The 26876-nt window shown below is 46.5% G+C and overlaps 1 protein-coding gene across 5 annotated transcripts in view; it reads left to right on the forward strand.

Moving 5' to 3' along the window:
• Positions 1 to 26876, forward strand: part of MAST2 (microtubule associated serine/threonine kinase 2) — a 154811-nt gene that overhangs the window by 19159 nt on the left and 108776 nt on the right. For 3 of the 5 annotated variants that reach the window (XM_056130897.1, XM_056130899.1, XM_056130900.1), the window contains exons 2-3: positions 17140 to 17287; positions 24429 to 24571. In XM_056130897.1, the coding sequence (XP_055986872.1) occupies positions 17140 to 17287; positions 24429 to 24571 (291 nt within the window). Of the gene's footprint in view, positions 1 to 17139; positions 17288 to 24428; positions 24572 to 26876 lie in introns of those variants that run through there. The other 2 variants (XM_056130901.1, XM_056130902.1) reach the window with 1 other exon arrangement.

A 26876-nucleotide genomic window follows, 5' to 3' on the forward strand; every position in this document is an offset into this window, starting at 1 on the left:
GTTTAAAACCTGGAGCGTTCGACTCTGGAATTTTCCACAGGCTAGATGGGCATTTAATGATGCATTTCAATGTGTTTCTATGTCCTGTAATTTATGGTTACTGCAATTACAGCTGGATACAGAGGCTTGATCAGTTTCAGTTCCTTTGGCAAGTTTGTGGGTAGCATTATTTCAGGAGGCACATTTGTCTCTTTTTGTCTTTTGGTTTTGAAGTTTTTTTGTTTGTTGTTTTGGCTCTTTTTGGGTCACACAGAGCAGAGCTCAAGTGTTACTCCTGGCTCTGCACTCAGGAATCACTCCTGGCGGTGCTTGGGGGACCATATGGGATGCCGGGAATCGAACCCGGGTCAGCCACGTGTAGGGCAAATGCCCTTACCGCTGTACTGTTGCTCTGGTCCCTTGGTTTTTTTTTTTATTATTATTTTTTTTATAATTTTATTTATTGAATCACCATGAGAGCAGTTACAAAGCTTTTGGGTCTAAGTCTCGGTCATACAATGAAACACCCGTACCTTCACCAGTGCCCATTCTCCACCCCCAACAACCCCAGTATACCCCCATCCCACACCCTCCCCCCACCTGTGGGGCAGATGATTTCCACATTACTCTCTCTCTACTTTGATCACGTTCAATATTTCGACACCAGACCCACCATTATTATTTGGGGATTTGACCCCAACACTCAGATCTGCTGAAAAGGCAACAGTAGACAATTTGCTCTCTATTGCTGGTTATGAATAACATATGATGTCGCGTGGCTGCAGTCGTGGCCGCGCGATTTTGAAATTCCAAAATTTTAACACTTAAATCTGGAGGGATTTCTGCCCAAACCTGCTGGGTTCCGAGATTTGCTCCTGAGTCTCTGGGATCGTGGCCGTTAAGCAGCTTGATCAGGAACCAGAAAGGCTGTTTGTGGGTGATGACTTGGGGTCTCGTTGGGGTGGGGAGGACAGGACCGGCTTCACCCCCATCCTGTAAGGCCCTGCGTGTCTCGTCACTGCGGGCCCAAACCTGACTGTCCAGTGGCCTCTGGAGGATGGCGGCCACCGGGCTGCCAGGGGGAACAGGCCAAGGCACAAAACCTATTCCCACCTGGGTTGGCCAGCACCGGTAACCTACTGCAGGGACCAAAAGCCGCTGGGTTTCGAGATTTGTTTCTGAGTCTCTGGGATCATGGCCGTTAAGCAGCTTGAACAGGAGCCAGAGAGGCTGTTTGTGGGCAGTGACTTGGAATCTCGTTGGGACGGGGTGGACAGGACTGGCTCCAACCCCATCCCATGAGGCCCAACGAGTTTCATCACTGTGGGCCCAAGCCTGGCTGTCCAATGGCCTCTGGAGGATGACAGCCAATGAGCCGCCAAGGGGGAGCAGGCGGAGGGACAGCACCCTTTCCCCCCTGGGGTGGCCTGGCGACAGTAACCTACTGTGGGTCTGGATGCATTTCTGCCAAAAGCCACTGGGTTTCGAGATTTGTTTCTGAGTCTCTGGGATCATGGCCATTAAGCAGCTTGATCAGGAGCCAGAGAGGCTGTTTGTGGGCGATGACTTGGGGTCTTGTTGGGGTGGGGAGGACAGGACAGGACAGGACCCGCTCCACCCCCATCCTGTGAGGCCCAAAATGTCTCGTCACTGCGGGCCCAAACCTGACTGTCCAGTGGCTGGGGAGGGGGGTGCAGACTTTTGTTGCAGTGCTCTCACATAACAAGCTGTGAAGCGGAAATCAAATATTCTGTAAAGGGACGGGAGAGATAGGAATAACGGGGAAGGTGTTTGCCTTGCATGCGGTCTGGCCAAATTGGGTCAGATCTCTGGCATTCCATATGATTCCCTGAGCACCACCAGGAGTAATTCCTGAGTGCACAGCCAGGAATAACCCCTGCATGTTGCTGGGTATGGCAAAAAAAAAAAACCAAAAAAACAAAAAAAACCACACCCTGTTGAGGCAGCTGAGTCCCAGACAGCAGATCACAGAAACCAGTGCTCAGCACATATGGACAGCACCTGGGCTCAAATTTGTGGCCTATTGCCAGCAAGTTTTAGTTACTGCACCCCCCCTCCCCAGCCCCGCAGTGGACACTGACCAACTACTGTGGAATACAAGTGCTGTATCTCTGTCACCACAACAACAAAGGGAAGGGGAAGCAAGTGAACATGACAAAGATAAAAAAGAATAAAAGAGAAACCTGATACTTTCTTTTAATTTTTAAAATTTTAATTAGCTGATTAATTTCGTCTCTCTCTCTCTCTCTCTCTCTCTCTCTCTCTCTCTCTTTTATTTAGGAGTACTGCTATTCAGCCACTGATTAGCTGCTTGAATTGTGCATGAACTCCACCTTAATTTTTTTTTCATTTTCTATAATTTTATTTATTGAATCACCGTGAGAGCAGTTATAAAAGCTTTTGGATTTAAGTCTCGGTCATTCAATGAAACACCCGTACCTTCACCGGTGCCCATTCTCCGCCACCAAAAACCCCAGTATCCCCCCATCCCACACCCTCCCTCTGCCTCTGGGGCAGATGATTTCCACATTATTCTCTCTCTCTACTCTGATCACATTCAATATTTTGACACCAGACCCACCATTATTATTTGGGGATTTTACCCCAACAGTCAGATCTGCTGAAAAGGCAGCCGTAGACAATTTGTTTTCTATTGCTGGTTAAGAATAACATATGATATTCTGTGGCTGCAGTCGTGGCCATGTGATTTTGAAATTCTGAAATTTTAATTAAATCTGGAGAGATTTCTGCCAAAACCGCCTGGGTTCCGAGATTTGTTCTTGAGTCTCTGGGATCATGGCTGGCCATTAAGCAGCTTGATCTGGAGCCAGAAAGGACGTTCATGGGCAGCGACTCAGGGTCTTGTTGGGATGGGGAGGAAAGGGCCGGCTCCACCCCCATCCTGTGAGGCCCCATGTGTCTCGTCACTACGGGCCCAGACTCTCTAATGGCCCCTGGAGGATAGCGGCCACCGGGCTGCCAGGGGGAACAGGCCAAGGCACAAAGCCTATTCCCACCTCAGGTGGCCAAGCACCGGTACCGGATGCATTTCTGCCAAAAGTCACTGGGTTTCGAGATTTGTTTCTGAGTCTCCGGGATCATGGCCATTAAACGGCTTGATCAGGAGCCAGAGAGGCTGTTCGTAGGTGGCGACTCGGGGTCTTGTTGGGATGGGGAGGAAAGGGCCGGTTCCACCCCCATCTCGTGAGGCCCCGCGTGTCTCATCACTGAGGCCCCAAACCTGACTGTCCAATGCCTCTGGAGGATGGAGGCCACTGAGCTGCCAAGGGGGAGCAGGTGGAGGGAAAGCACCCTTTTCCCCCTGGGGTGGCCCGACAACAGTAACCTACTGCGGGTTCTTGACACATTTCTGCCAAAAGCTGCCGGTTTTTGAGATTTGTTTCTGAGTCTCTGGGATCATGACCTTTAAGCAGCTTGATCAAGAGCGAGAGAGGCCGTTCGTGGGTGGTGACTCGGGGTCTTGTTGGGGTGGGGAGGAAAGGGCCAGCTCCACCCCTATCCCGTGAGGCTCCACGTGTCTTGTCACTACAGGCCCAAACCTGACTGTCTAGTGGCCTCTGGAGGATGGCGGTCACCAGGTCACCAGGCCACCAGGGGGAACAGGCCAAGGCATCAAACCTATTCCCACCTGGGTTGGCCCCGCGCTGGTAATCTGCAGGGACTGGATGCATTTCTACTAAAAGCCGTTGGGTTTTGAGATTTGTTTTTGAGTCTCTGGGATCATGGCTGTTAAGCAGTTCGATCAGGAACCAGAGAGTCATGCCTCCAATTATACAGCTGAGCCGGAGGTGGTTTGTGGGTGTGTCTCCCACATACCTAACTTTTGGCCATTTTCTTTCTTGGTAAACTTGGCCCCAAGTTTTTGGGGTCTGGCCAAAGGCACAGCAGCAATTTTGGGGTATCTGGAAGTCTGAAGGCGCCATGAGGCTGCTGATGCACTCGCCTCACAGGTACAGATTGTCCTGCTGGTGGCACCAGACCCCTCACCCTTTCTCTTCTTTGCTGTTGCTGCAGTGGCCCAGGGCCCCACACATGCATGGCTGTTGGTGCTCACACAGCAAATACACATCAGTGCCTGCATTCGTGGCTGTTGTGCTCTGTGTGGTTGTCACACTTGTTTAGTCGGAGCATTTGTGCATGCGACCACTGGGTCTACGCAGTCAGCACTCATCATTAGACCTGGAATCATTATCTCTTTCTTCATCTTGGTTTCTCCCCTGCCCCGTCCCTCCTATTTTCAACCACATCCCTCAGTGCACATAAATATATAAATATATATATTTATTTATTTAATTGAATCACTCAGATTCATAGTTACAAAATTGTTCATGATTGGGCTTCAGGCATACAGTGTTCTAACACGTACGGTGTTCCAACACATCAGTACACATTTCCCACCACCGATATCCCCAGCTACACCTGCAGCCCCTGCCCCCACTTTTCTTCTCCCTTTTGGGCGCTGTGGTTTGCGGTACAGATTGTAGATCCCTTTGCCTACTTTCAAGTGCACAGAATTTAACCCTGGCTCTGCGCTCTGGGGTGATGCTGGGGATTGAAGGAGGGTTGACCCTGTGCAAGGCAAGTGCTTTAAACCCACTGTACCATCTCTCTGCCCCACGTCTTGGTTTCTTGTCAGTGGAAATGGTATTTCAGAGCAATAACAGTCTAGGTGCTGAGGAGTTTTCCTTGTGGTCTTTGTAGATTGACTTTGCGTTGGATCCTCTTGAGCTCTTCGCTTGACTTGTACTTAGCCTCAGGGTTCCCAGCTGTAGAACTGAGTCTTTCCTGAGCATATCTTTTGCCCTTTGCTTTCTTAGTTGGCCTGAACACAAGGGTGTTTTTTTTTTTTTTAATTTTTATTAGTGAGACACCATGAGGTACAGTTGTCACTGTCACTGTCACTGTTCTCCCGTTGTTTATCGATTTACTCGAGTGGGCCCAGTAACGTCTCCATTTTGAGACTTTGTTGTTACTGTGTTTGGCATATCGAATATGTCACGGGGAGCTTGCCAGGCTTTGCCGTGCGGGCAAGATACTCTCGGTAGCTTGTCTGGCTCTCTGAGAGGGGCAGAAGAATTGAACTCGGGTTGGCCATGTTGGCTGCATGCAAGGCAAACGCCCTACCTGCTGTGCTATAGCTCCAGCCCCAAGGTACAGTTGTAGACTTACAAATTTTTTGTGCTTGGGTTTCAAATATACAATGATCAAATACCCATCCCTCCACCAGTGCCCATTTCCCACCACCACAGATCCCAGTATCCTTCCCACCCCCCATCCCCCCATCCCACCCTGTCTCTGTGGCAGGGCTTTCCCCTCTGTTCTCTCTCTCCTTTTGGGTGCTGTGGTTTGCAAAAGAGGCATTGAGTGGCAATCATGTTTGGTCTATAGTCTACTTTCAGCATGCTTCTCCCACCCTGGGAGGATCCTCCCAATACCCTTTATTTGGTGCTCCCTTCTCTATCTGAGCTGCCTTTCCCCCTAGCATGTGTGGCTGGCCTCCAAGCCATGGAGTAAAATTCCTGGTACTAATCTTGGCCATTCCTGGGTGTTAGTCTCCTATTTTGTTACTTTATGTTCCCCAGATGAATGCAGTCTTTCTATCTCTAGCCCTTTCTTTCTGAGTCGTTTCGCTTAGCATGATACTCTCCATGTAGTACCACTTGTATGTAAATTTCATGACTTCCTCTTTTCTAACAGCTACATAGTACTCCATTGTGTAGATGTACCAAAGTTTCTTTAACCAGTCATCTGCACCCAGGTCAGTTTATCTGCCACTTCTCAAACCCGGGACTTGGACTTCACCCTGCAAGCCCCCCAGGCATCCTCAAGGGTGTTTTTTATCGCCCTAATTTCTCCCAGAAACTTTCCCCTTTGCTCCCAGACCTTGGGTAGTCTTATTGTTTGTCTCATTTGTAATCTTTTGTCATTCGAGGGACTGGGTGCTGGGATCACTTTACAGTGTTTCTGAGCCGTGGCTGCTGCTCCCTCCCCGCTTTGAGTCTGAGTTGAGGGAGATAGAGACGAGCTTTGTTAGTCTCTGGGCTGGCCCCGAGGCAAGTTGCAATGGAAGTTCGGAGGCCGCGCCCAAGCAGTGCCTTCTGTGGGCTGTGTGTTCTTTCTCAGCCCTGTCCCATCTGTCCAGCCCAGAAACAGCCCTTGTTCCTGGGGTCTGTTCTCTCCTCCTGAATGTGGGGCCTGGCTCCTCTGGGGGTGTAGACTGATGCCTTCAAGGCTGCTCCATATTAAGGAGTGGCTGGGACAAGGGTGAGGAAAAAACGTCTTTTTCCCCCCTCTATTGCTTTCCGGATTTTTTGATTTTGTGTTCTCTCAGTTGCTGTCAATCTTTGGCTTTTCCCCCCAGAGTTTTGACAGAGATCTGACAATGTCTGCTTGACTTTTCAGTGATTCACAAATTTTTGAAGAATATTAGTGCGAACAGCATGCTGCACTATTTCTTATTTCATTTTTGTCTCCTGATGCTAAACGGTATGGATGATAGTTCTTTATGTCCATTTGCCATATTTACCTCTTTTACTAACTAGAGCGATAGCACAGCGGGAGGGCGTTTGCCTTGCACACAGCCAACCGGGCCAACCTGGGTTCAATTCCTCCGCCTCTCTCGGAGAGCCTGGCAAGCTCCTGAGAGTATCTCGCCCGCACGGCAAAGCCTGGCAAGCTCCCGGTGACGTATTCGATATGCCAAACACAGTAACAACAAGTCTCACGATGGAGATGTTACTGGGCCCGCTCGAGCAAATCGATGTACAACGGGAATTTAGTGCTACAGTGTGCAGTGCCTCTTTCACAGATGTCTATTGAAACTTCCGTTTTTTGTTTATTTTTTGGGTTATACCAAGTGGTGCTCATGGCTTACCCCTTGGCTCTGCTCCCAGGGCTCATTTCTGGCGGACTGAATGAGATGCCGGGAATAGAACCTGGGTCTGGTGCATGCAAGGCAAGTGCCCTACCCCCTGTACTATGTTTCTGGCCCTGATTATTAAAAATGTTTTGGGGGCCTATACCCAGAGGTGCTTGGGTTCCCTCTTGGCCTCAACTTGGGAGTTGCTCCCAGTAGTACCTGATGGACCATGTTTTGCCAGGAACCAAATCCTCATCTCCGTCATGCAGATAATACGCTGACCCTAGTGAGCTCCCGTTCTGGCTCTGGACACTTACTCTTTTGAAACTTTGGCCTGTCTATGCCTTTAAAGAACTCTTCTTAATCAGAATCACAGAAGTTTGCTCTTGTAGTTTCTTCTGAAGACTAATACTTCTAGAATTGTACTTAAATTCATGATTGTTTAAAGTCATATATGTTGTGCTTGACACACGAGAGGTGTAGATCAAGGTTTTTTGTCCTTTTTATTTGGCCCACTATCGGCAATACTCAGGGTTTCTTCCTGGCTCTGCTCTCGGGGATCACTCCTGGTGGGCCTTGGAGGACCTTTGGGGCGCCAGGGATCAAACCCAGGTCTGCTCTGTGCAAGGTATGGGCTTCCCCCATTATAATATTTCTCTGGCCCCAAGCAAAAAACTTTTGATAGGAATGAAAGAGTATGGACTTAGATTAGTATGGCATCTGTTATATATAATTCTTGGCTGGATAAGTCAGGAAAACGGCCCTGAAATGCACATTTCTTTTCACGTATGAATTGCCAGTTATTAGAGATAACTTCTACTAAGAGTTAACCCATATTTTTTAATGACTTGTTTTTAGTATGTGAACTTCTGTTTTCGGTTGTGACTCTTTTGTTTACTTTGAATTCTATCTTCTTTTTTGTTTTTTGGGGCCATACCCGGCAGTGCTCAGGGTAGGCTTGGGTCACTCTCTGTGGTGCTGGGGATCGAACCCAGGACTTCCACATGCAAGGCAAATGCCCCACCTGTGTGGACTATCGCTCCACTTCTTGAACCCTGCCTTTAATAGGATAGTGGAGCACAACGCTCATCTTCTGGCAAAGGTCAACCAAGATTCTTCTTGGTATTTTGCAGAGGGAAATGAGTTTGAGCTAAGAGAGGGAGGATTGGGGGGGCCTTTATCTCGAGCAGTAGGCCAGACAGCCACAGGTCAGTACCCTGTGTTGAGGGAAGTAGGGGTCTGGGAATGACCTGGCAGAAGCACATGTCTTGCCAGTGAGGCTGTGAACATGATCCCCGGTGCTACCCACATGCGCTGAGGATGGGTCTTGGTGGTGGCTTTATGGTCTCGGAACCCTGGAACTGCTACAGCACCACCTAAATAGTATCACCCCCACGGCTCCATGTGTCTTAGGGTCCATGAGCAAGTGTGTCTGGGATCCCTTGGTCATCCAATGATAGTGGCAAAGGGAAGAAGTTGCAAAGTCTCCCTTAAAATGGTAATGGGGGTTCAGTTTCTGGCATTACGGAAAGATAAATAAATACATAAAAATAAAAGAGGGGCCCAAGGGATAGCTCAAAGGGCTGGAGCACATGCCTTGTATGGGCTAGATCTTGAGTTTGATTCTGACACTGCATGTCTCCCCACCCCCACCCCATAAGCATTGCTGATGGACTGGTGACCCCTAGCAGCACTGTTGGAAGACAACTCCCCCCTTTTTACCCCCCGAAAAAAGCAAGCAAGCAATAAGGTCTTAGAGTTAGAACTAGAGATAGTATAGTTAATTGCTTCAGTCTTTTTCTATTTTGATATTTAAAATATATATGGCATATGCTTTCTTTTTTTTTTTTTTTTTTTTTTTTTTGCTTTTGGGGTCACACCTGGATATGCACAGGGGTTGCTCCTGGCTCTGCACTCAGGAATTATTCCTGGTGGTGCTCAGGGGACCATATGGGATGCTGGGAATTGAACCCGGGTCGGCTGCATGCAAGGCAGCACCCTACCCGTTGTGCTATCGCTCTGACCCCCGACATGGCATATGCTTTTGGAAATTTTGTTTTCTTTTTTGATGCTCAGGGATCACTACTGGAAGTGCTTCTGGTGCTGTTTTGTGCAAGACAGGTGCCATACCAACTGTACTATCTCACTGGCCCTACATGGCTGTATATTAAATGTGTTCTTGTAGTATTGGGACAGCAGGTAGATGCAGGTTTTGTATAATTTCTGGCATGCCTCCTATATAGCTTTGTCTCTCCCCCACCCCCCCCGCTCTTTTTGGGTCACGCCCAGCGATGCTCAGGGGTTACTCCTGGCTCATGCACTCAGGAATTGCTCCTGGCGGTGCTCAGGGGACCATATGGGATGCTGGGAATCGAACCCAGGTTGGCTGTGTGCAAGGCAAACGCTCACCCCGCTGTGCTATTGCTCCGGCCCCCTAACTTTGTCTTTTTAAAATCTCATGTAAGGAAGATTAGAAGAAAAACTGAACATTTTTTAAAAGGACACGGACACGGTCCTCCCGTTGTTCATCGATTTGCTCGAGCGGGCCCAGTAACGTCTCCATCGTGAGACTTGTTGTTACTGTGTTTGGCATATCGAGTACATCACGGGTAGCTTGCCAAGAAATTTATTATTTATTTATTTATTTATTTATTTTTATTAAATCACTGTAAGACACACAGTTCCAATGTTGTTCATGATTTGGTTTCGGTCATATAGTGTTCCAAACCCCGTCTCTTCACCAGTGTACGTTTCCCATCACCGGTGTCCCTAGTTGAAGAAAGTTCGAGGGCTGGTGGGTAAAGGAAATGTATGACAACCTTTTGGTATCTCTGTTGCAAGCCGTAATGCCCAAAAGGTGGGGCATCAAGGCAGGCTGGAGGGGCTGGGGTGGCAGGAGGGATATGGGGATATTGGTGGTGGGAAACGTACACTGAAAGGAGGGGTGTTGGAACTTTGCATTACTGAAACCCAATCCTGGGCAGCCTTGTAGCTGTATCTCATGGTGATTCAATTAAAAATTAAGATACTGAAAAAAAAAAAGAAAGGCCTTCAGATAATTGCTGCATGATCAGTAACTTTAAAATTCTCACAATTGGTTTTGGTGTTGGTGGCATATTGAATTTTGTTCTTATTATAGCCGGTGGTTCTCAGGGCTTTGTGCTCCTGGCTCTGTGCTCACGGATCACTCCTGGAGGGGCTTAGGGACCGGATGTGTTGCCAGATTTTGAGCCCAGGTCAGCTGTTTGCAGGGCAAGTACCCTATCCACTGTACCATTTCTCACAATTGAAAGTTTTGAAATAGTCTGGTGGTTCTCAAGCTGAAGTGGGCGTCGGCATCACTGGAGGCCTTATTACAGCGGATTGCTAGTTCTCTCCCCGCCAAATTTTTTATGTAGTGATTCTGGGATGTGGCCTGAGAACTGGCATTTCAAGCAGTTTCACAAGTGCTGCTGCTTACTTGGGGGCCATACTTTCAGAGCACGATAGTCCACTTGAGAGGGTTCTTGCTTTGTATGTGACCAAGCTGGGTTGGATCCTCGGCATGCCATGTGGTTTCCTGAGCACCACCAGGAATGATTCCTGAGTGCAGTGCTAGGACTAACCCCTGAGCATAGCTGGATGTGGTCTGAAAACAAAACAAAAAGAATCACTTCTCTATACCGACTTTCAGATTTTCAGCATTCCTAGTGACATAGCCTTTTCCTTTGAAAGGTGGCCTGATCAGTTTTTCTGTTTTTTTTTTTTTTTTATATTAGGGGCCACACCCAAGGCCAGTCCTGGGCATGCTCCCCTGGTGGTCAGCCTTGGTCGGCCACTTGATCCAGAGATGTTGGCACCTCCAGCAATGAACTCACTAAAATTAGCACATGATTTCTCTTTTGTCCGGTCCACTCCCTTGCTTGTTATTACTAATTCTGGCTCTTGAAGGAAGACCTTTACTCTGCTTGTCCTAGGGATAGCATTCATGGGGTTGGAAAGGATTGTTTACGTCTGCCTTGGTTTCCTTTTTCTTTGGGGGGCGGGGCTGGGGTGTTTGACTATGTGTGCAAGTTCCAGTGTGCTTCGGGGATTAGGGAAGATCCCTGCAGCGCGTGGGGTCCATATACAACTCTGGGGATTGAACTGCCGTCAGCTGCATGGGAGGCGGGCCCCTTAACCCCTGTACTACCTCTCTCTGGCCCGCCTTTGTTTTCTCTCAGGTGAAGTCTGCGTAGTTCCCTTGTCAAGCAAAATTATTATGATTTGTTATACGTATAAATCACACTTCTGTTTACTCCGGCTTTATTTGTAAATTTGCTTCTCTTTCTGTTATTCGGCTTGATGAGCAGACCACCTGAGCCAGAGACACGGAGGTCTTTCTAGACTCAAACCCCACCCCTTCTCTGCTATTGATCTCAGTTGAAGTAGGAAGGACTCATTCTAAGGATTGGGTGTTTTTCCTTTGAACCTTAAAGCATGGATTTTGACTGGACTTCTTTATGCGACTAGAAATGGGAATGAGAACGCTGTCGAAAGCAAGTTAGGAGGGCAGCAGGCAAGGAAGTCCTACTTCCCACGCTCCTTCTCTCTGGGGCTTTCTCTCCAAGCTGTGTTTCGTCCTGGGCTCATTTGCTTCATTCTCCTATCCTGTTTCTTAAGAACTGCTTGGGTGAATTCATGGTTTTCCCACATTTAGAAAAGTTCAGTCCTGGCTGCGCTTCAAACTCCTGTTCTCCCTTGAACGCTTGTCTCTGCTTGCTTGTCTCTCTGTTTCTTTGCCTGCTATTTTCTACTCTGGAGAAGGCTGTATTCTCTCTTGAAGACGCTTCCTCTCTCTCTCTTAAGTCTTCCCGAGCAAGTTTCATTCAATAAAAGCTGTCTTGCTTCACAAGGGGAAAAAAGAAAGAAAGGCTTAGTCTTGTTGAGTAAAAGATGCAAAATACAGAAGAGTTGATATTTGATGATTAATTTTATGTGTCCCAGGAAGAGCAGCCACGCGCCTCTGCAGGCCCACGCTGGAAAGCTTTCCATCGTCCGCAGTGTTTTGGATGGTAGAACAGAAGCCAGAATGGTTCAGTGGCCCGCCAGGACCATTGTCTAGTGTTGGAGTGAGGTGTCAGAGAGAGGCTAAAACTCTGAAGGTCACTGCTGTGTCATCTGCTGTTAGGTTGGATGTAGCCCTCATATTAGGAAACTGAATACAAATTAATAAATTATGACTGTTGTCTAGTGTTGTCTAGTTCTCACTCTTGGAGAACCTGACAGGCTACCCAGTGTATCCTGCCTGCACGGCAGAGCCTGGCAAGCTCCCCGTGGTGTATTCAATATGCCAAAACCCAGTAACAATGATGGGTCTCATTCCCCTGACCCTGAAGGAGCCTCCAAGGTGGCACTTGCTAAAATCTCAGGGCTAGGATGTATGGAGACGTTACTGGTGCCTGCTCGAGGAAATTGATGAACAACGGGATGACAGTGATACAGTGATACAGTGAATTCTGTGTAAAAATTTAGCACTTTCTTCCTCTACTCGCCTGTTTGAAAGCTGGATAGTGGCTACTGTGGAGGAAACCAGAGATAGACTGGAAGAGGTACAGGGGACTTTCAGGGGTGCCTTCCGTGTGATTTGTTTTTCATTTTTGGCCCTCTCCTGACTACTCAGGGATCAGTCCTAGTGGTGCTCAGGGGACCAGATGGGATGCCCAGGGATTGAACCTAGGTCGGCTGCATGCAAGGCAGTACCTGCTGTAAGTCTCTCCAGCCCCTCATATTCAATTTAACGTACATTTACTTTACTCTGCATGGTAGCTTGTCATTTTTCCTCTTCTGTTTTCTGGCTTCCTCGGTGTGTTACTGAAGGGAATTGGACTTTTCTCTTCTCTGGTGCTGATTTAGCCTTTTGTTGGTTGGTGGTGTTTGTTTCTTTTTTTTTTTTTTTTTGCTTTTTTTTTTTTGGGTCACACCCGGCGATGCTCAGGGGTTACTCCTGGCTCATGCACTCAGGAATTGCCCCTGGCGGTGCTCAGGGGACCATATGGGGTGCTGGGAATTGAACCTGTGTCGGTCATGTTGGCTGCGTGCAAGGCAAACGCCCTACCCGCTGTGCTATTGCTCCAGCCCCGGTGGTGTTTGTTTCTAACTAAACCTGGTGGTAAACGTTCACAGGTAGCAGACCACTAAGTGCAGGCTCTTTCATTCGGCGTGTTTGTTAGTTAATTTTGGAAGGAGGCTTTTCCTTTTCACGTATCTTCATATGGAATATTGATGCCGGTGTTTTCTAAGGTCTCCTCTCTTCTTCCAAAACTTCTTGTTGGAGGTGTTGCGTCTTTTGTGAGGAGCTAGCCCTGTTCCCTGATTCTGTGGCTTCTCATAGGTACATAAGTGGTTTCATCCTTGATCCACCAAATGGCAGGAATATAGGCTATTCCCTGCCTTCACTTCACGCATTAGCTGCAGCTTCCAGTTTTTTTTTTTCATGTGCTCACCCTGGTCATGGTTGTCTAAACTGGGTACATATGTATATCACCCTTGATAATTTTTTGCACAGCTAATCAAAAATACGTTTTGAGATCTGGAGATACAGCACAGTGAGAATGTGTATTACACATCTGTGGACACATGATTTTGAGTTCCGATCCTTGGTGTCTCGTGTGCCTGATGCCATCCTGGCAGCTTTACTGTTTGAGCCTGGCAGCTTTGCTGTTTGTGATGTCTGGCGACATACAAATATTTTTTCCTTCGCCAGTTATTTTTCTTTGTCACCTTCATTTGTGGTTGGGAAAATAGAGGTTTTATTTTATTTAATTTATTTTTATTTATTTTTTAATGTAGGAGTACTGCTATTTATTCAGCTGCTGATTAGGCTGATAATTGGGCTTAATTGGGCATGAACTCCACCTTACTTTTATTTTTTTTTTCCATTTTTTATAATTTTATTTATTGAATCACCGTGAGAACAGTTACAAAGCTTTTGGGTTTAAGTCTTGGTCATACAATGAAACACCCGTACCTTCACCAATGCCCATTCTCCGCCACCAAAAACGCCCGTATACCCCCATCCCACACCCTCCCTCTGCCTCTGGGGCAGATGATTTCCACATTACTCTCTCTCTCTCTCTACTTTAATTACATTCAATATTTTGACACCAGACCCACCATTCTTATTTGGGATTTTACCCCAACACTCAGATAGGCTGAAAAGGCAACAGTAGACAGTTTGTTTTCTATTGCTGGTTATAAATAACATATGATATTGCGTGGCTGCAGTAGTGGCCGCGTGAATTTGAAATTCCGAAATTTTAACAATTAAATCTGGAGAGATTTCTGCCAAAACCTGCTGGATTCCGAGATTTGTTTCTGAGTCTCTGGGATCATGGCTGGCCGTTAAGCAGCTTGATCAGGAGCCAGAGAGGCCGTTCTCAGGCCTAGTGATTCTGGGGACCACGAGGGCTCCTCCCAGCAATGCTAGGGCCTGTTCGGTGAGCATTGAGAATCACATTTTTCTAGAGGGCATGGTTCTCTTTCTTTCCTAGTGGCTTTTAGCAATGCGATGGTATCAGTTACTTGAGTCTTATTACTTGGCAGGTAACATAAAGGTGTCAGTAATTCCTCTTGAGGTCAGGTTGGGGCTTTTTTTTGGAGGGGGGATACAGTTGGTGGTACTCAGGGCTTACTCCTGGTTCTGTACTCAGGGATCACTCCTGGCGTTTGGGGGACCTGTGGGATGCTTTGTATTGAACCCAGGTCTGTGTGTACAAGGCAAATGCTCTGGCCCCATGTTAGGTTTGATCTGTTACTTTTGTGTTTATTTTATTGTTTGTTGCAGAAATATGAAAGATATGTGTCAGTTGCTTAATTTTTTTCCAAAGACTTTTTCATTTAATTTGATTGGTGTTGGCTTCAGAGTGTCTGGATCCTGCTTTTGTGAGTGGACTCTGCTTGAATGGGGTGTGGACACTGGACGAAGGGGTTTATCTGCAGTAAAGGTCTGGGGTCCCGGAGTTACTGCTCTGCAGCTGAGCACTTGTCTTGCAGGTGTGAGGCCCTGGGCTTTGATCCCAGCTCTGCCAAAAATTGGAAAATTATACAAATCTGTGTGTGTATATATGTGCGTGTGTGTACACAAAGGTAAAAGGGAGGTGCTGTCAATCTCCTGATGACAGCTCATGGTAACTGATACCATGGCATTGTCAAAATGTTTCATCTCGTCTATATTTTCTCCAAATGCTTCTATACTTTTTAATTGAAAGTTTATGCATTATGCATTTTAAGTTTTTTTTTTTTGGGGGGGGGGAAGTGGTTTGCGGGGATTGATGTGAGCCCAGGGCCTCCTGCGTGTGGGGCTGGTGCTCTGCACTGAGCAGCGTCACTCCTAGTGATCTTTTTCAAGCTGAAGATGCTTGTCTTTACTCAGTGTAGGGAAAGTAAGGAGAAAGGAGAAAACAAGTAACTATATCTAGGCACATACTCACTGAGTTATAAATCCATCCTATCATATTTTGGGGGTCCTGTTTCATGTTATTAACTATCTTTCCTTTGGCATTTAAAAATCAGTGTCTAGGGGCTGGAGCGATAGCACAGCGGGTAGGGCGTTTGCCTTGCACGCGGCTGACCCGGGTTCAATCCCCAGCATCCCATATGGTCCCCTGAGCACCGCCAGGAGTAATTCCTGAGTGCAGAGCCAGGAGGAACCCCTGTACATCACCTGGTATGACCCAAAAAGCAATAAAAAAAAAAGTAATAATAATAATAGAAATCAGTGTCTAGACTGGGGATATTGGTAGAGGAAAGTGGACACTGGTGAAGGAATTGGTGCTGGAACATTTGTACACCTGAAACTCAATCATGAATAACTTTGTAACTCTAATTTATCATGATTCAGTAAAATAAAAAAATAAATATCCGTACTGAGGTACTGGAGAGATAATGTGACACCCAGGAGTGAATCCTGAGTGCAGAGCCCTGAGCCCAGCTGGGTATGGCCCAGAAGCAAAACAATTGGCCACACAAACAACAAACAAAAACCCCTTTCCGTCTAAAAAGAAATGACACAAGACAGTAAATGAGATCTATACTAAGGAAGAAATTGTCAAAAAAAAAAAATTCAGTGTCCCCTATCCTTCTTCCTGTTTGTTTCTACATATCATGCCTAAGAAACTTGATTAAGAAATTTGCTTTTGGCTTTAGCTGTTTAGAAGATATACAATGTTGCATTTCATTATTTCATTTTATTTTTTATTTTTGTTTTTGGGCCACACCCAGGCATGCCTAGGAAAGACTGCCTGCCTTACCCCAGTGTTCTACTTCCTACCTTAGTACCATCCTTTGGCCTTACTCCAATACTCTCCCTCCCACCTTACTCTAGTACTATCCTTCTAGCCCCCTTTGTTTTGTTTTTGGACCACACCTGATGTACTCAAGGCTTCCTCCTGGCTCTGCAATCAAGGGTCACGCTTGGTGGGCTCGGGGAACCGTATGGGGTTTCGAGGATCAAACCTTGGTCGCCCCTGTGCAAGGCGAGTACCCAGCCCACTGTGCGATCGCTCTGGCCCCTGTTGGCATTTTCTTTGATTCAGAGTTGGTGGTGGGAAGTGATCGGGAGCCATTCCTAGGGCAGCTAGGCTGCTGTGACAGGCCCGGGGTTCAGTGCTCCTGTGTAGCTGTGCCTGGTGGCCACCAGGGCTGCACCCAGCAGTGCTTGGAGGAAGGGACAGGGGGAGGGGGCATACAGTGCCAGAAATCTAACTCAGAGCTTCACACGCTAAGCATATGTTCTACTGCCAGAGCCTTCTTGGTCCAAAAGGTTTTCAATTTGAATGAACATCGTAGAGGGGTTTAGTACTTCAGTTCTTAGACATTTATTTACAAGTAAGTATAACTGTCAGGTGAATGAGACCAGTTGTAGAACGATCGGTTTGAGGCCCTTCATGTTCCCGGAGCGAACAGATGCCATTGGGCTACACTAGCACGCGACAGGGACAAATGGAGACGTTACTGGCGCCCGCTCGAGCAAATCGACGACTAACGGGAAGTTAAGTGATTAAGTGAAGTATAACTGTCAAGTATAAGTAAAATGACAAAACCTGTTGGTTGTGGTTCTGGGGAGCACAGGCAGCAGAACGGCCAGGGTTGAGCGTGACTAGTGGAACACCAGGGGTTTGAATTTGTGACCAGATGCTTACAAGGCAGCTTTCTAAGCCCCAGCGCTAAGTCTTTCAGGACCAGTTTTTATACTTTTAGAGAAGACAATAAAGAGTTGTGTTTCATTTTTTCCTTTGAAGGACGTGATATCTGGACTCAGCCCCCTGCTCTTCAGGAAACTCAGTAACCCTGACATATCTTCAGCCACTGGGAAAGCCAAGCTACAGCGTCAACTTAGCCAGGATGACTGTAAGTTACGGAGAGGAAGCATGGCCGGTTCTCTGTCAGGTGAGGATCTGATTTTCTTTTTCTCCTGGGTCACAGCCGGTGATGCTCAGGCCTTGCTTCTGACTCTGCACTCAGAGATCACTCCTGAGGGGCTCAGGGGACCACATGGGATGCCCAGGATTGAACCTGGGTTGGTTGTGTGCAAGGCAACAGCCCACTCTCTGTACTATTGCTCCAGCCCCTCTGGCTTTGTTTTTTAAAAAACAGGGGACTGTTGTCATTATTAAAGGTTGTATCAACTGACTTGATCTTTTTGCCTTTTTTTTTTTTAACTGTACCCAGTGGTGCTCAGGGGCTACTTTTGGCTCTATACACAGTGTCGGAGTTCTTCCTGGCACAGCTCTCTGACCATCTTGGCTGCTGGGCTCATATGGGGAAACTCCGAATCCCGACCTCGAGGAGGGAGAGCTGTCGCCAGGGGAGCCAGCATTCCCAGGTGATTAGCATGGCTCAGTGGCCTCCCTGCCTGTGGCTGACACCTGTCGAGTCTGTGAAGTTTATTGTTCCCCGTCTGCATTGGCTGATAGAAATCCCGTGACACCTCCTGACACTCTGTCCCATCTAGCCCATGTAAACCATGGATTTCACCTTCCTCTTCCCATCTCACGATCCCTTTTTGCCTATATATAATCATTGTACTGTTCTAATAAGCCTTTGTCACGTGACTACGAGTCTGGCCTGTGTGGTGACTTTGTCGTGGTCACACTGTGTGCATGTGCGAGTCTTTGAGCATCTGTTACCTTAGACCAATGGATCATCTCATTCCCGGGGTCTCCAGGGTTATGAGATGACTATAGCACGGGATTGTGCCCAGTGGTACTCAGTGGACCAGATGATGCCAGGGATTAAACCCAGGCCTTGCGTCCCCCACGCTAAACCTGTGCTCCAGCCTTTGAGCTGTCTCCTTATCCCGGACTTAACATCTTGACATCTCTTGTGGTTGTCTTGAGGGTACACTTCTTAGGGTATCCTCTCTCTCTTTTACAGCACCACTTTCTCCCCTCCCAGGCTCTGCACCGGAATCACTCCTGCCGGTGTTCAGGGGACCATGTGGAATACTAGGGATTGAATCTGGCCCAGCTGCTTGCAAGGCAAATTCCCTTTGTGCTGTACTATCGCTCCAGCCCTTTATTGTATTTTCATTTTAATGGAGTTTCCTGGGGTATAAAAGATGAGGATGTGTTTAGCCATCTTTAACTGAGAATGTTTTATGTGATAGCTCTTTTTTGGGGGGGTTCACATCTTGCAGTGCTCAGGGATTACTCCTCTCTCTCTGCTCAGGACTACTCCTGGCAGTGCTCAGGGGACTGCATGTGTAGTGTCCAGGATCGATTCTGCTAGGAATTGGCAGTTTGAAAGGCAAAGTGCTCTACCTACTATTCGGTCTCTCTGGCCCCAGAATAACTTTAAATTATTGTCAGAATAAATAAGTTTTATTTTACATTTTTGTTAGTTTTTGCAGTTGGTAGAGGTCACTACAGGTGATGCTCTGGGGCTGTGTGGTACTAAAGCCCAGGACACCACATGTGCTCTACACTTGAGTGAATCTCTAGCCCCTTAAAAAAACTTTTCCAGTGATTTAAAGCCAAGTCACTCTGTACACTCATAATATTCCTTCTCTTCCATGTCGTTGATTTTCCTCAAATTCTTGGCAGTTCTTAATATCCTTCAAGTCCCGGCTGAGTGAATGACCGAAGAGGTTTCTTCTGTAGTTGTGTAAACCTCTTTCCCCGGCAGGTCCTTAGTTTACTTTTTATTGTTTTTGGTCCCACTTGATTGTACTTGGGGTTTACGCCTGGCTCGTCTACCCAGGGATCGCTCCTCGCAGGGCTTGGAGACCAAACGTAGTGCTAGGGGCTGAACCTCGTTGGCTGCGTGCAAGACAAGCGTCTTACCTGCTGTACTGCTTTGGCCCCAAGGTCCTTTTTTTATGTTTCAATTTTATTTTCATAAAGTTGCTCACAATATTGATTACATTCAATATTTCAACACCAATCCCACCACCATTACACCTTCCCATCACGATTATTTCTAATTTTTCCACCACCACTCAAATCTGCCCAAGAGGCAGATGCTAGGTAATGTATTTTTTAATGCTTGTTATGAATAGCATGAGAGACCGCAGATGCATTCCTGAAATTCTGAAATTTTAAATACTTGGGGCTGGTGGCATCTCTGCAGCAAGCTGCTTGGTTCCGAGATTCATTTGTGAGTCACCCAAGGTTCTTATTTTTAACTGATTTTTGCTTTTGGGTTAGACCCTGCATTGCCCAGGGCTCACTCCTGACTGTGCTAAGGGATCACTCCTGGTGGGGTTGGGGGACCTTATGAGCTGCCAGGGAATCGAACCTGGGTCAGCTTGATTCAAGGTAAGTCCTCTACCCACTGTATTGTCACTCTGGCTTCCATCAGTGTTCTTATTTTGAAGAATGAGAACATAATTGCTTTTAAATATCTGGGTAGCGTAAGCTCATAAAATAGCTTTAGAATATACAGATGATGTGTAAATGGATATATACAGATAAACATATATATATAGATAAATTTATATGTAGAATATATTTATATGTAGAATATCTAGGCCTACAATTTGAAGATTGAGAAATAAGTAGATTATTGGAGAACCCCATGGCATTTTTAGAAGGAAAAAAAAACAGGCAAATTCTGCTCTAGGCTTAAGGAAGTTTTGAGGGGAAATAGTTCGTTGAAAATGTTCTCGAAAGGCTTCTCAGTAAAATATAGATTTAAGAGGAAATTTGAAAGATAAAAATATTGTGAGTTTCTGGTTTAAAAGTAAAACATAACATTTTGAGCATAAATACACACGGCAAAATGAATGATCCACTGAAAAAACAAGCTGTACCAGCTAGTGACTCAAGGGTTTCGCCTTAATGTTGAGCTGCATTCCTGGTTCTCTAAATAGTGAGGGGGAGGAGGCTTCCCAAGGGGTGCTCAAACGGTCCCCGGGGCACTCTGGGAAGATCTCGAGTAGCTGGGTTGGTGGTTCAAGGGGGTTCAAAGCTAAGGCCTGAGGGTCAGTCCTGCCCAGGCCAACTGCCAACCGCCAAGGCCTTCCCAGTGGTGCTCAGGCACCTCCAGTTCGCCCCTGGGATCCTTGGGACACCATGTGGTGTTGGGGGTTCAGCCTGGGTCAGGCTCATGCAGTGCATGTCCCCGAATGCCTGTACTATCTCTTGGACCCCTGCGAGGCCCTTCTCAATCATCATTTTCTTTGATATCTCCCGCCAAGTATATTTACTTCATGTATACAAATACTATACCTCATATATATTCATATATAGATAAATGTGCATTAAAATATATATCAATGTACATAAAGTTTTAAATTGAAAACAGAATTGGGGGGCGTGCAGCTTATTGGTAGATCATGTGCCTTGCATGTGTGAGACCTTGAGTTCAGTTTCTGGCAGCTCAGGAAAAAAGTGATGGTGCAGCAGTAAGGCATTTGCTTTGCGCAGGGCTGACCCAGGTTAGATCCCTGGTATCTGATGTGGCCCCCCAACCCCGCCAGGAGTGATCCCGAGTGTAGAGCCAGAAGCCAAAGCCAAAACCAAACAAAATAAAATCAGAATTCGGATTGTATGCTCAGTAGTTCGTCTTGGCTTTATTCAACAGGCATTGCTGAACATAATTTTTTCTTGATCACATATTGATTTGCTTAATTAACTGATCAGTTATTTCTTTTGAGGTTTCACCTGATGGTACTTGGTTGCTCAGTACTCAGTGGTTGCTGCTGAGGTGGCTGGGGAACCGTGCAGTGCTGGGGATCAAACCTGGGTCTCCTGTATGAGAAGCATGTCCCCGGCCCAGTAAGCTATCTTCCGAGCCTGAGATGCTTAATTTTTTTTTTCTGCTTTTTTGGGTCACACCCGGCGATGTACAGGGGTTCCTCCTGGCTCTGCACTTAGGAGTTACTCCTGGCGGTGCTCAGGGGACCATATGGGATGCTGGGAATAGAACCCGGGTCAGCCGCGTGCAAGGCAAACGCCCTACCCGCTGAGCTATCGCTCCAGCCCCAAGAGATGCTTAATTATTTCTAATAGTTTGGTAATCTGTTATATAGAGATAATGCAACTTGTAATAAATATTTATTTTTAATTTATTGCTAAGGTGAACATTGTAGTCTTTTTTTTTCCTCTTTAGACTACTTTTTATTTTTTTTTTTTTAGAATCACAGTGAGATGCTGTTACAAAGTTGTTCATCATTGGGTTTCAGTAATAGAATGTTCTAACACCCCTCCCCCCACCAGTGTCCCCAGTTTCTCTCAAGCCAGGCACCCCTCGAACTCCTGTCCCCAGCCTACCTCTATGGTAGGAACTCACTCTCTCTTTCTCTGTCTTTCTCTCTCTCTCTCTCTCTCTCTTTCTGTCTCTCTCACTCGCTCTCTCTTTCTTTCTACATTACGGTTTGCATTACAGGTACTGAAAGTTTATCATGTCTATCCCTTTCCCTTTTTTCAGCACTCAGTTCTCATTAAGAGTGATCATTTCCAACTGTCATTGTCATAGTGGTCCCTTCTCTATTCTAACTTCCCCCCTCCCTCCCCCTGCCCCCCTTTAGACCAACCCTCCTGGCCCTTGTTTCTACTGTTCTTGGATATTATAGATTACTATTAAATCTTCCTGTTTTAATACAGAGTCCAAATACATTCAGATTCTTCAAATAACTTGCATCACGTTTTCAATAAAAGGGTTTGTTTTTTCACAACATTTTTTAATTAAAAAGATTTTTTTTTTGCCATAACCAATGCTGCTCAGGACTTATACTCTTGCCTCTGTGCTCAAGGATCATTCTTGATGGGCTCAGGAGACTATATGGGGTGCCAGGATTGAATGTGTGAACTGTGTGCAAGGCAAGCCTTTTATTTTACGATCTTTCTGGGCCTTATCAGTGGTTGCTCTTTAATTTGGGCCATGCTTAGGAATTACCCCTGGCATTACTTGGGGGACCATATGGGATGCTAAAGATTGAACCCCAGTCGGCCATGTGCAAGGCCAATGCCCTACCCTCTGTACTATCTCTTCAGTCCCCCTAATCAGTGTTTTTTAAGGAAGGGAATGGAATAATATGTCACATTTGTTGTGGTTAGATCATTAGCAATTGTTTGAAGGAAGGTGTTGAAATTATGGAACTTGAAAGTCATTTCAGGGTTGGAAAGAGTACAAGGACTGGACACTTCCCTTGTACATGGTTGACCCCTGGCTCGATCTTTGACACTGTGCGTGGTCTTCTGATGACTCTGTAAGGTGTGATCTCTGAGAAGTTTGCTGGATGTGCTCCCAAAACAAAACAACAAAATTATGGCAGGTCTGGGGACATGTATAGCTCAAAGGATTGGAACGCTTTGCATGCTGGAGCGCTAGGTCCAGTGTCGGGCGCTGGATGTTCTGTCCCCTAAGCACCTCTGGGAGTGATACCTGAGTCCAGAGCTGGTAGTGGCCCCTGAGCACTAGAAGTTGTTGGACCAAAAGTCAGGATTAAAAAATCCTGTAATTTCGGGCTGGAGTGATAGTGCCTTGCATGAGGCTGACCCTCGTTTGATCCTGGGCATTCCATATGGTCCCCCATGTCTGCCAGGGGTGATGCCTGAGAGCCAGGAGTAACCCCTGAGCGTCACAGGGTGTGACCCCAAAAGAAAACAAAAGAAAAAAAACTCAACCCCTGCCCCCCCCCCAAAAAAAAAAACCAACCTGGTGGGGAGGAACCCTGCAATTTAGTTTTTAAAATACATTGCAGTAATAGGGGCTAGGTAGATAGCTCAAAAGGCTGGAACACATGCTTCATTTGTGAAAGGCCCTAAGTTTGATCCCTAGGGACTCTGACATGAGCATTTGTATGCTGGGAGCTCAGGTGTGATTCCTGGCACCAGATGTTTCACGGAGCATCTCTGGGAGTGATTCCCTAGAACAGAGCTGGTGTTAGCCCCTGAGTTCTTTGTGGAAAACATACTTAGATGTGACTCCCCCAAGTTAGATCCCCAGCATGCTCAGGACTAGCCCTGGTTGGCCCTGGCTGCAGCTGGGAAGTCCTTCCTTTGTCCCAGAAGTCACTGCAGTCCTAGGCACTTGGTCTTTATAAGTAGCTTGCTCTCTTTGGTCTGTGTTTTGGAACCACAGTTGGCGATCCTCAGGGACTACTTCTGGCTTATTGTTCGGGGGTCGTTCCTGGCAGTGCTCAGGGCACTAGGAGGTGCTAGGAATTGAACCGTGACCTTCCCCTTCATGTTATCTTTCTGGCCCGGTAAGTAGCTTCCTTGCAGCATTTCAATGGGGTTGGTTGTCAGTGAACTTGAATGAAGTCATGCATGGATTCTGCTATGAGTAGAAATGTGGAAAAAACAAGGGTCAGATTCATCTGGTACTGCATTGAGTTGGTGAGAAGCAGAATAGGATGGAGGGAGAAGCAACTCTGGCGTGGTTTCTGGATTGGGTGTCAAGGTAAAGGACTGGCACGTGGGAGATGTTCCTGAGAGCGAAAGTAGTTCAGTATTCCACCTGTAATTTCCCTCAATACCAAGAAAGTTGAAACTTTTAAAGCACGACAGTCTAAACTGGGTAGGAAAGAACATCACTTTTGTGAACGTTTATGTCCGCTTCATCATTTTTCGGTTGGGGTTTGTCTCCCAAGCGAAGCTCAGTGTCCATCCTGGTGGTTCCCTGCTCTCTAGGCAGTGGCTCAAAGTGTGGGCCTGAGGGTACAGAGCTGCTTGGGCCAGGTGGTGGTGCTTGGGGGTCTTCAGGGCCACCCCGTGGTGAATGGGAGGCTCCAGTCTTGCACTTGGCGATACTCCGGGGACTATGTGGTGCCAGGGGTTTGACTCTGGTAGGCTGCATCCAAGGCATGTGCCTTTAAACCCTGCACTATCTCCCTGGTGGCTGCAGTTCCTTTTTCTCAATAGCGGCCACTCCAGGGGTATTAGGCTTGGCTGTGCTCAAGGGCCGGCAGGACAGAGGCTGCAGTACATGGGACAGGTGGTACTGAGAATTGAGCCCAGGACCGTGCACATGCGAGCATGGGCTCTGGTCCCTGAATTCGGATTCTTTTATGCGCTGTGTTTTCATTTTGGTTTATTTATAAGTCGTAATAAGCGTATTTTCCAACCCTTGTGTTTGTTTGAAGGTAAGCAGCTGCTCCCCTTGTCCAGTAGTGTACAAGGCAGTGTGGGCCAGGTGACTTGGCAGTCTTCAGGAGAAGCCTCAAACCTGGTTCGAATGAGGAACCAGTCCCTCGGACAGTCTGCCCCTTCTCTCACCGCTGGCCTGGTAAGTGTTGCGGGAGACGGTGCCTTGCTTTGTGAATAAATCCTTGGTTGTCATTTGCCATTGCCACGTGATATTTTCCTCCTCAGGATTTGGAGAGTTTAATTTCTCACAGTGTATAAAAAAGAAGGGACATTACTAAGAAGGGACTTTAGTTGAAGATATTCTGTTGCTTATATCAAGAAAAATATTCAATATTATTATTATACCTTTAATGACTTTCTTGGGAAAGCTTTACTATGGAAATGATTGAGTTTTTTTTTTTATTATTTTTACTGAGACTTTATTAAAGTCTCAAAACCTGAGGCTTTATTTAAAAAAAAAAAAGGATTCTCAAATGAAATCATTTAGGCAACACTGAACCCAAGAGGGTAAGACCACTACTTTCTATATGGTCTCTTTGCTATATTTTTTTAGCTACTAAGTAATATAAAACCTATTATTGTTATTAAACTGGGGACATTGGTTCTGGGTAATGTATACTGGTGGAGGGATGGTGTTGGAACACTGTATGACTGAAACCCAATCTCGAACAGCTTTGTAATGGCCTGTCTCACAGTGATAGGTTATTCAGGAGAGAGAGAAAGAGAGGGAGGGAAGGAGAAGAGAGAAACAAGGGAAGAGAGAAAGAGAGGAGAGAGAGACCCAGTATGTCCCAGAGGAATGCAGGAAGGAGACTGCATATGGCCACAGACTCATTGGCTCTGAGATTTTAAAAGTAGTGTTGCTTTTGTGTCCATAGCCCAGTGGGAGACATAATAAGTATATGAGGACAGGAAACATGTTTGCCACAGTGGAGGTACTTATTGGATGAAAAAATAATGTTATTTCTTTTTTGTATGTACGGGGGTATGTTTGGGGGGGTGTGGTTAGGTCACACTTCTCAGTGACTCCTGGCTCTCTGCACAGGGCTCACTCCTGGTGGTGCGAAGGGTCTGTGGGCATGCAGTACAAACACTTTAACCCCATGTATATTCTCGGGCCCAAGAATAAGTTGCTTCTTTGTTTGGGTTTTGGATGATAAATAGGGCCTATACAAGATTAAATTGTGTAGTCTGGGCAGGTGTTTTCTCATCTGCCTGCGATGGCATTTTGTGCCTTGTAGCCCTCAGTGGTTCTGCTTCTTTGCGTGAGGTACCCACTGGCTCTACTGATCTCATCCTCCCCTTTATCCACAGGCGAGCATGTTCTACTGCCCTTTGAACTCTTTTCTGGCTTCTAAGTTTTTTTTTTTTTAAAGAGGGGCCAGAGCGATAGTACAGCGGGTAGGGATTTTGCCTTTCAGGCAGTTGACCCAGGTTTGATCGCTGGCATCCTGTATGATCCCCCGAGTTTACCAGGAGAGATCCCTGAGCACAGAGCCAGGAGTAACCCCTTAGCACTGCTGAGTGTGGCCCCAAGAACATAAAAACAAAACCAGGGTATGTTGCAGAGGGCATTTGTTAGTGAAGTTGTTCAAGTTCTAGCCTAGACCAACTGACAAAATATTCCTGAATTATTTTTTAAAAAAACTCTTTGCAGTATATACCTTACATAATTTACTCCTTTAAACCAAGCATGACTTACACATTTAAACCAGGCAATTCAATGATACTTGATATGTTCATAGTATGTGCAGCTTTTGTTTGTTTTTGTGCCAGTCCCAGTGATGTTCAGGGCTTACTCCTGGCTTTGTGCTCAAGGTCTCTCCTGGCAGGCTTGGGGGACTCTATGGAGTGTCAGGGATTGAACCTGGGTTGGGCACATGCAAGGTTAAGTGTCCTACTCTCAGTACTATTGCTCTGGCCCTGTAGCCTTATTTATTTATTTATTTATCTATTTATTTAACATGGTTTTTGAGCCACACTTGGCAATGCTCAGGGGTTACTTCTGACTCTGCGCTCAGGAATCACTCCTGGCAATGGGGACCATATTGGGTGCCAGGGATCAAACCCTGGTCATCTGCATGCAAGACAACTGCCTTACCTGCTGTAGTATTTCTCCGGCCCCTCTTTTTAAAAATATTTTAAGAATTTATTTTGTTTTCTGTTTTTTGTTTTTGGGTCACATCTGGCGATGTGCAGAGATGACTCTTGGCTCTGAACTCAGGAATCACTCCTGGCAGCACTTGTGGGACCATATGGGATGCTGGGGATTGATTCCAGGTTGGCCACGTGCAAGCAAATACCCTACTTGCAGTAGGGGCTATTGCTCTGATCCCCACCCCCTTTTTTTTTGTTTTTGAGGCAACATCCAGCAATGCTCAGGAGTTGCTCTGCATACAGGAATTACTTTTGGTGGTAATCTGGGGAACATATGGGATGTCAGG

This window comes from Sorex fumeus, unplaced genomic scaffold (genome assembly GCF_029834395.1).
Source record: "Sorex fumeus unplaced genomic scaffold, SorFum_2.1 ptg000082l, whole genome shotgun sequence".
NCBI lineage: Eukaryota > Metazoa > Chordata > Mammalia > Eulipotyphla > Soricidae > Sorex > Sorex fumeus.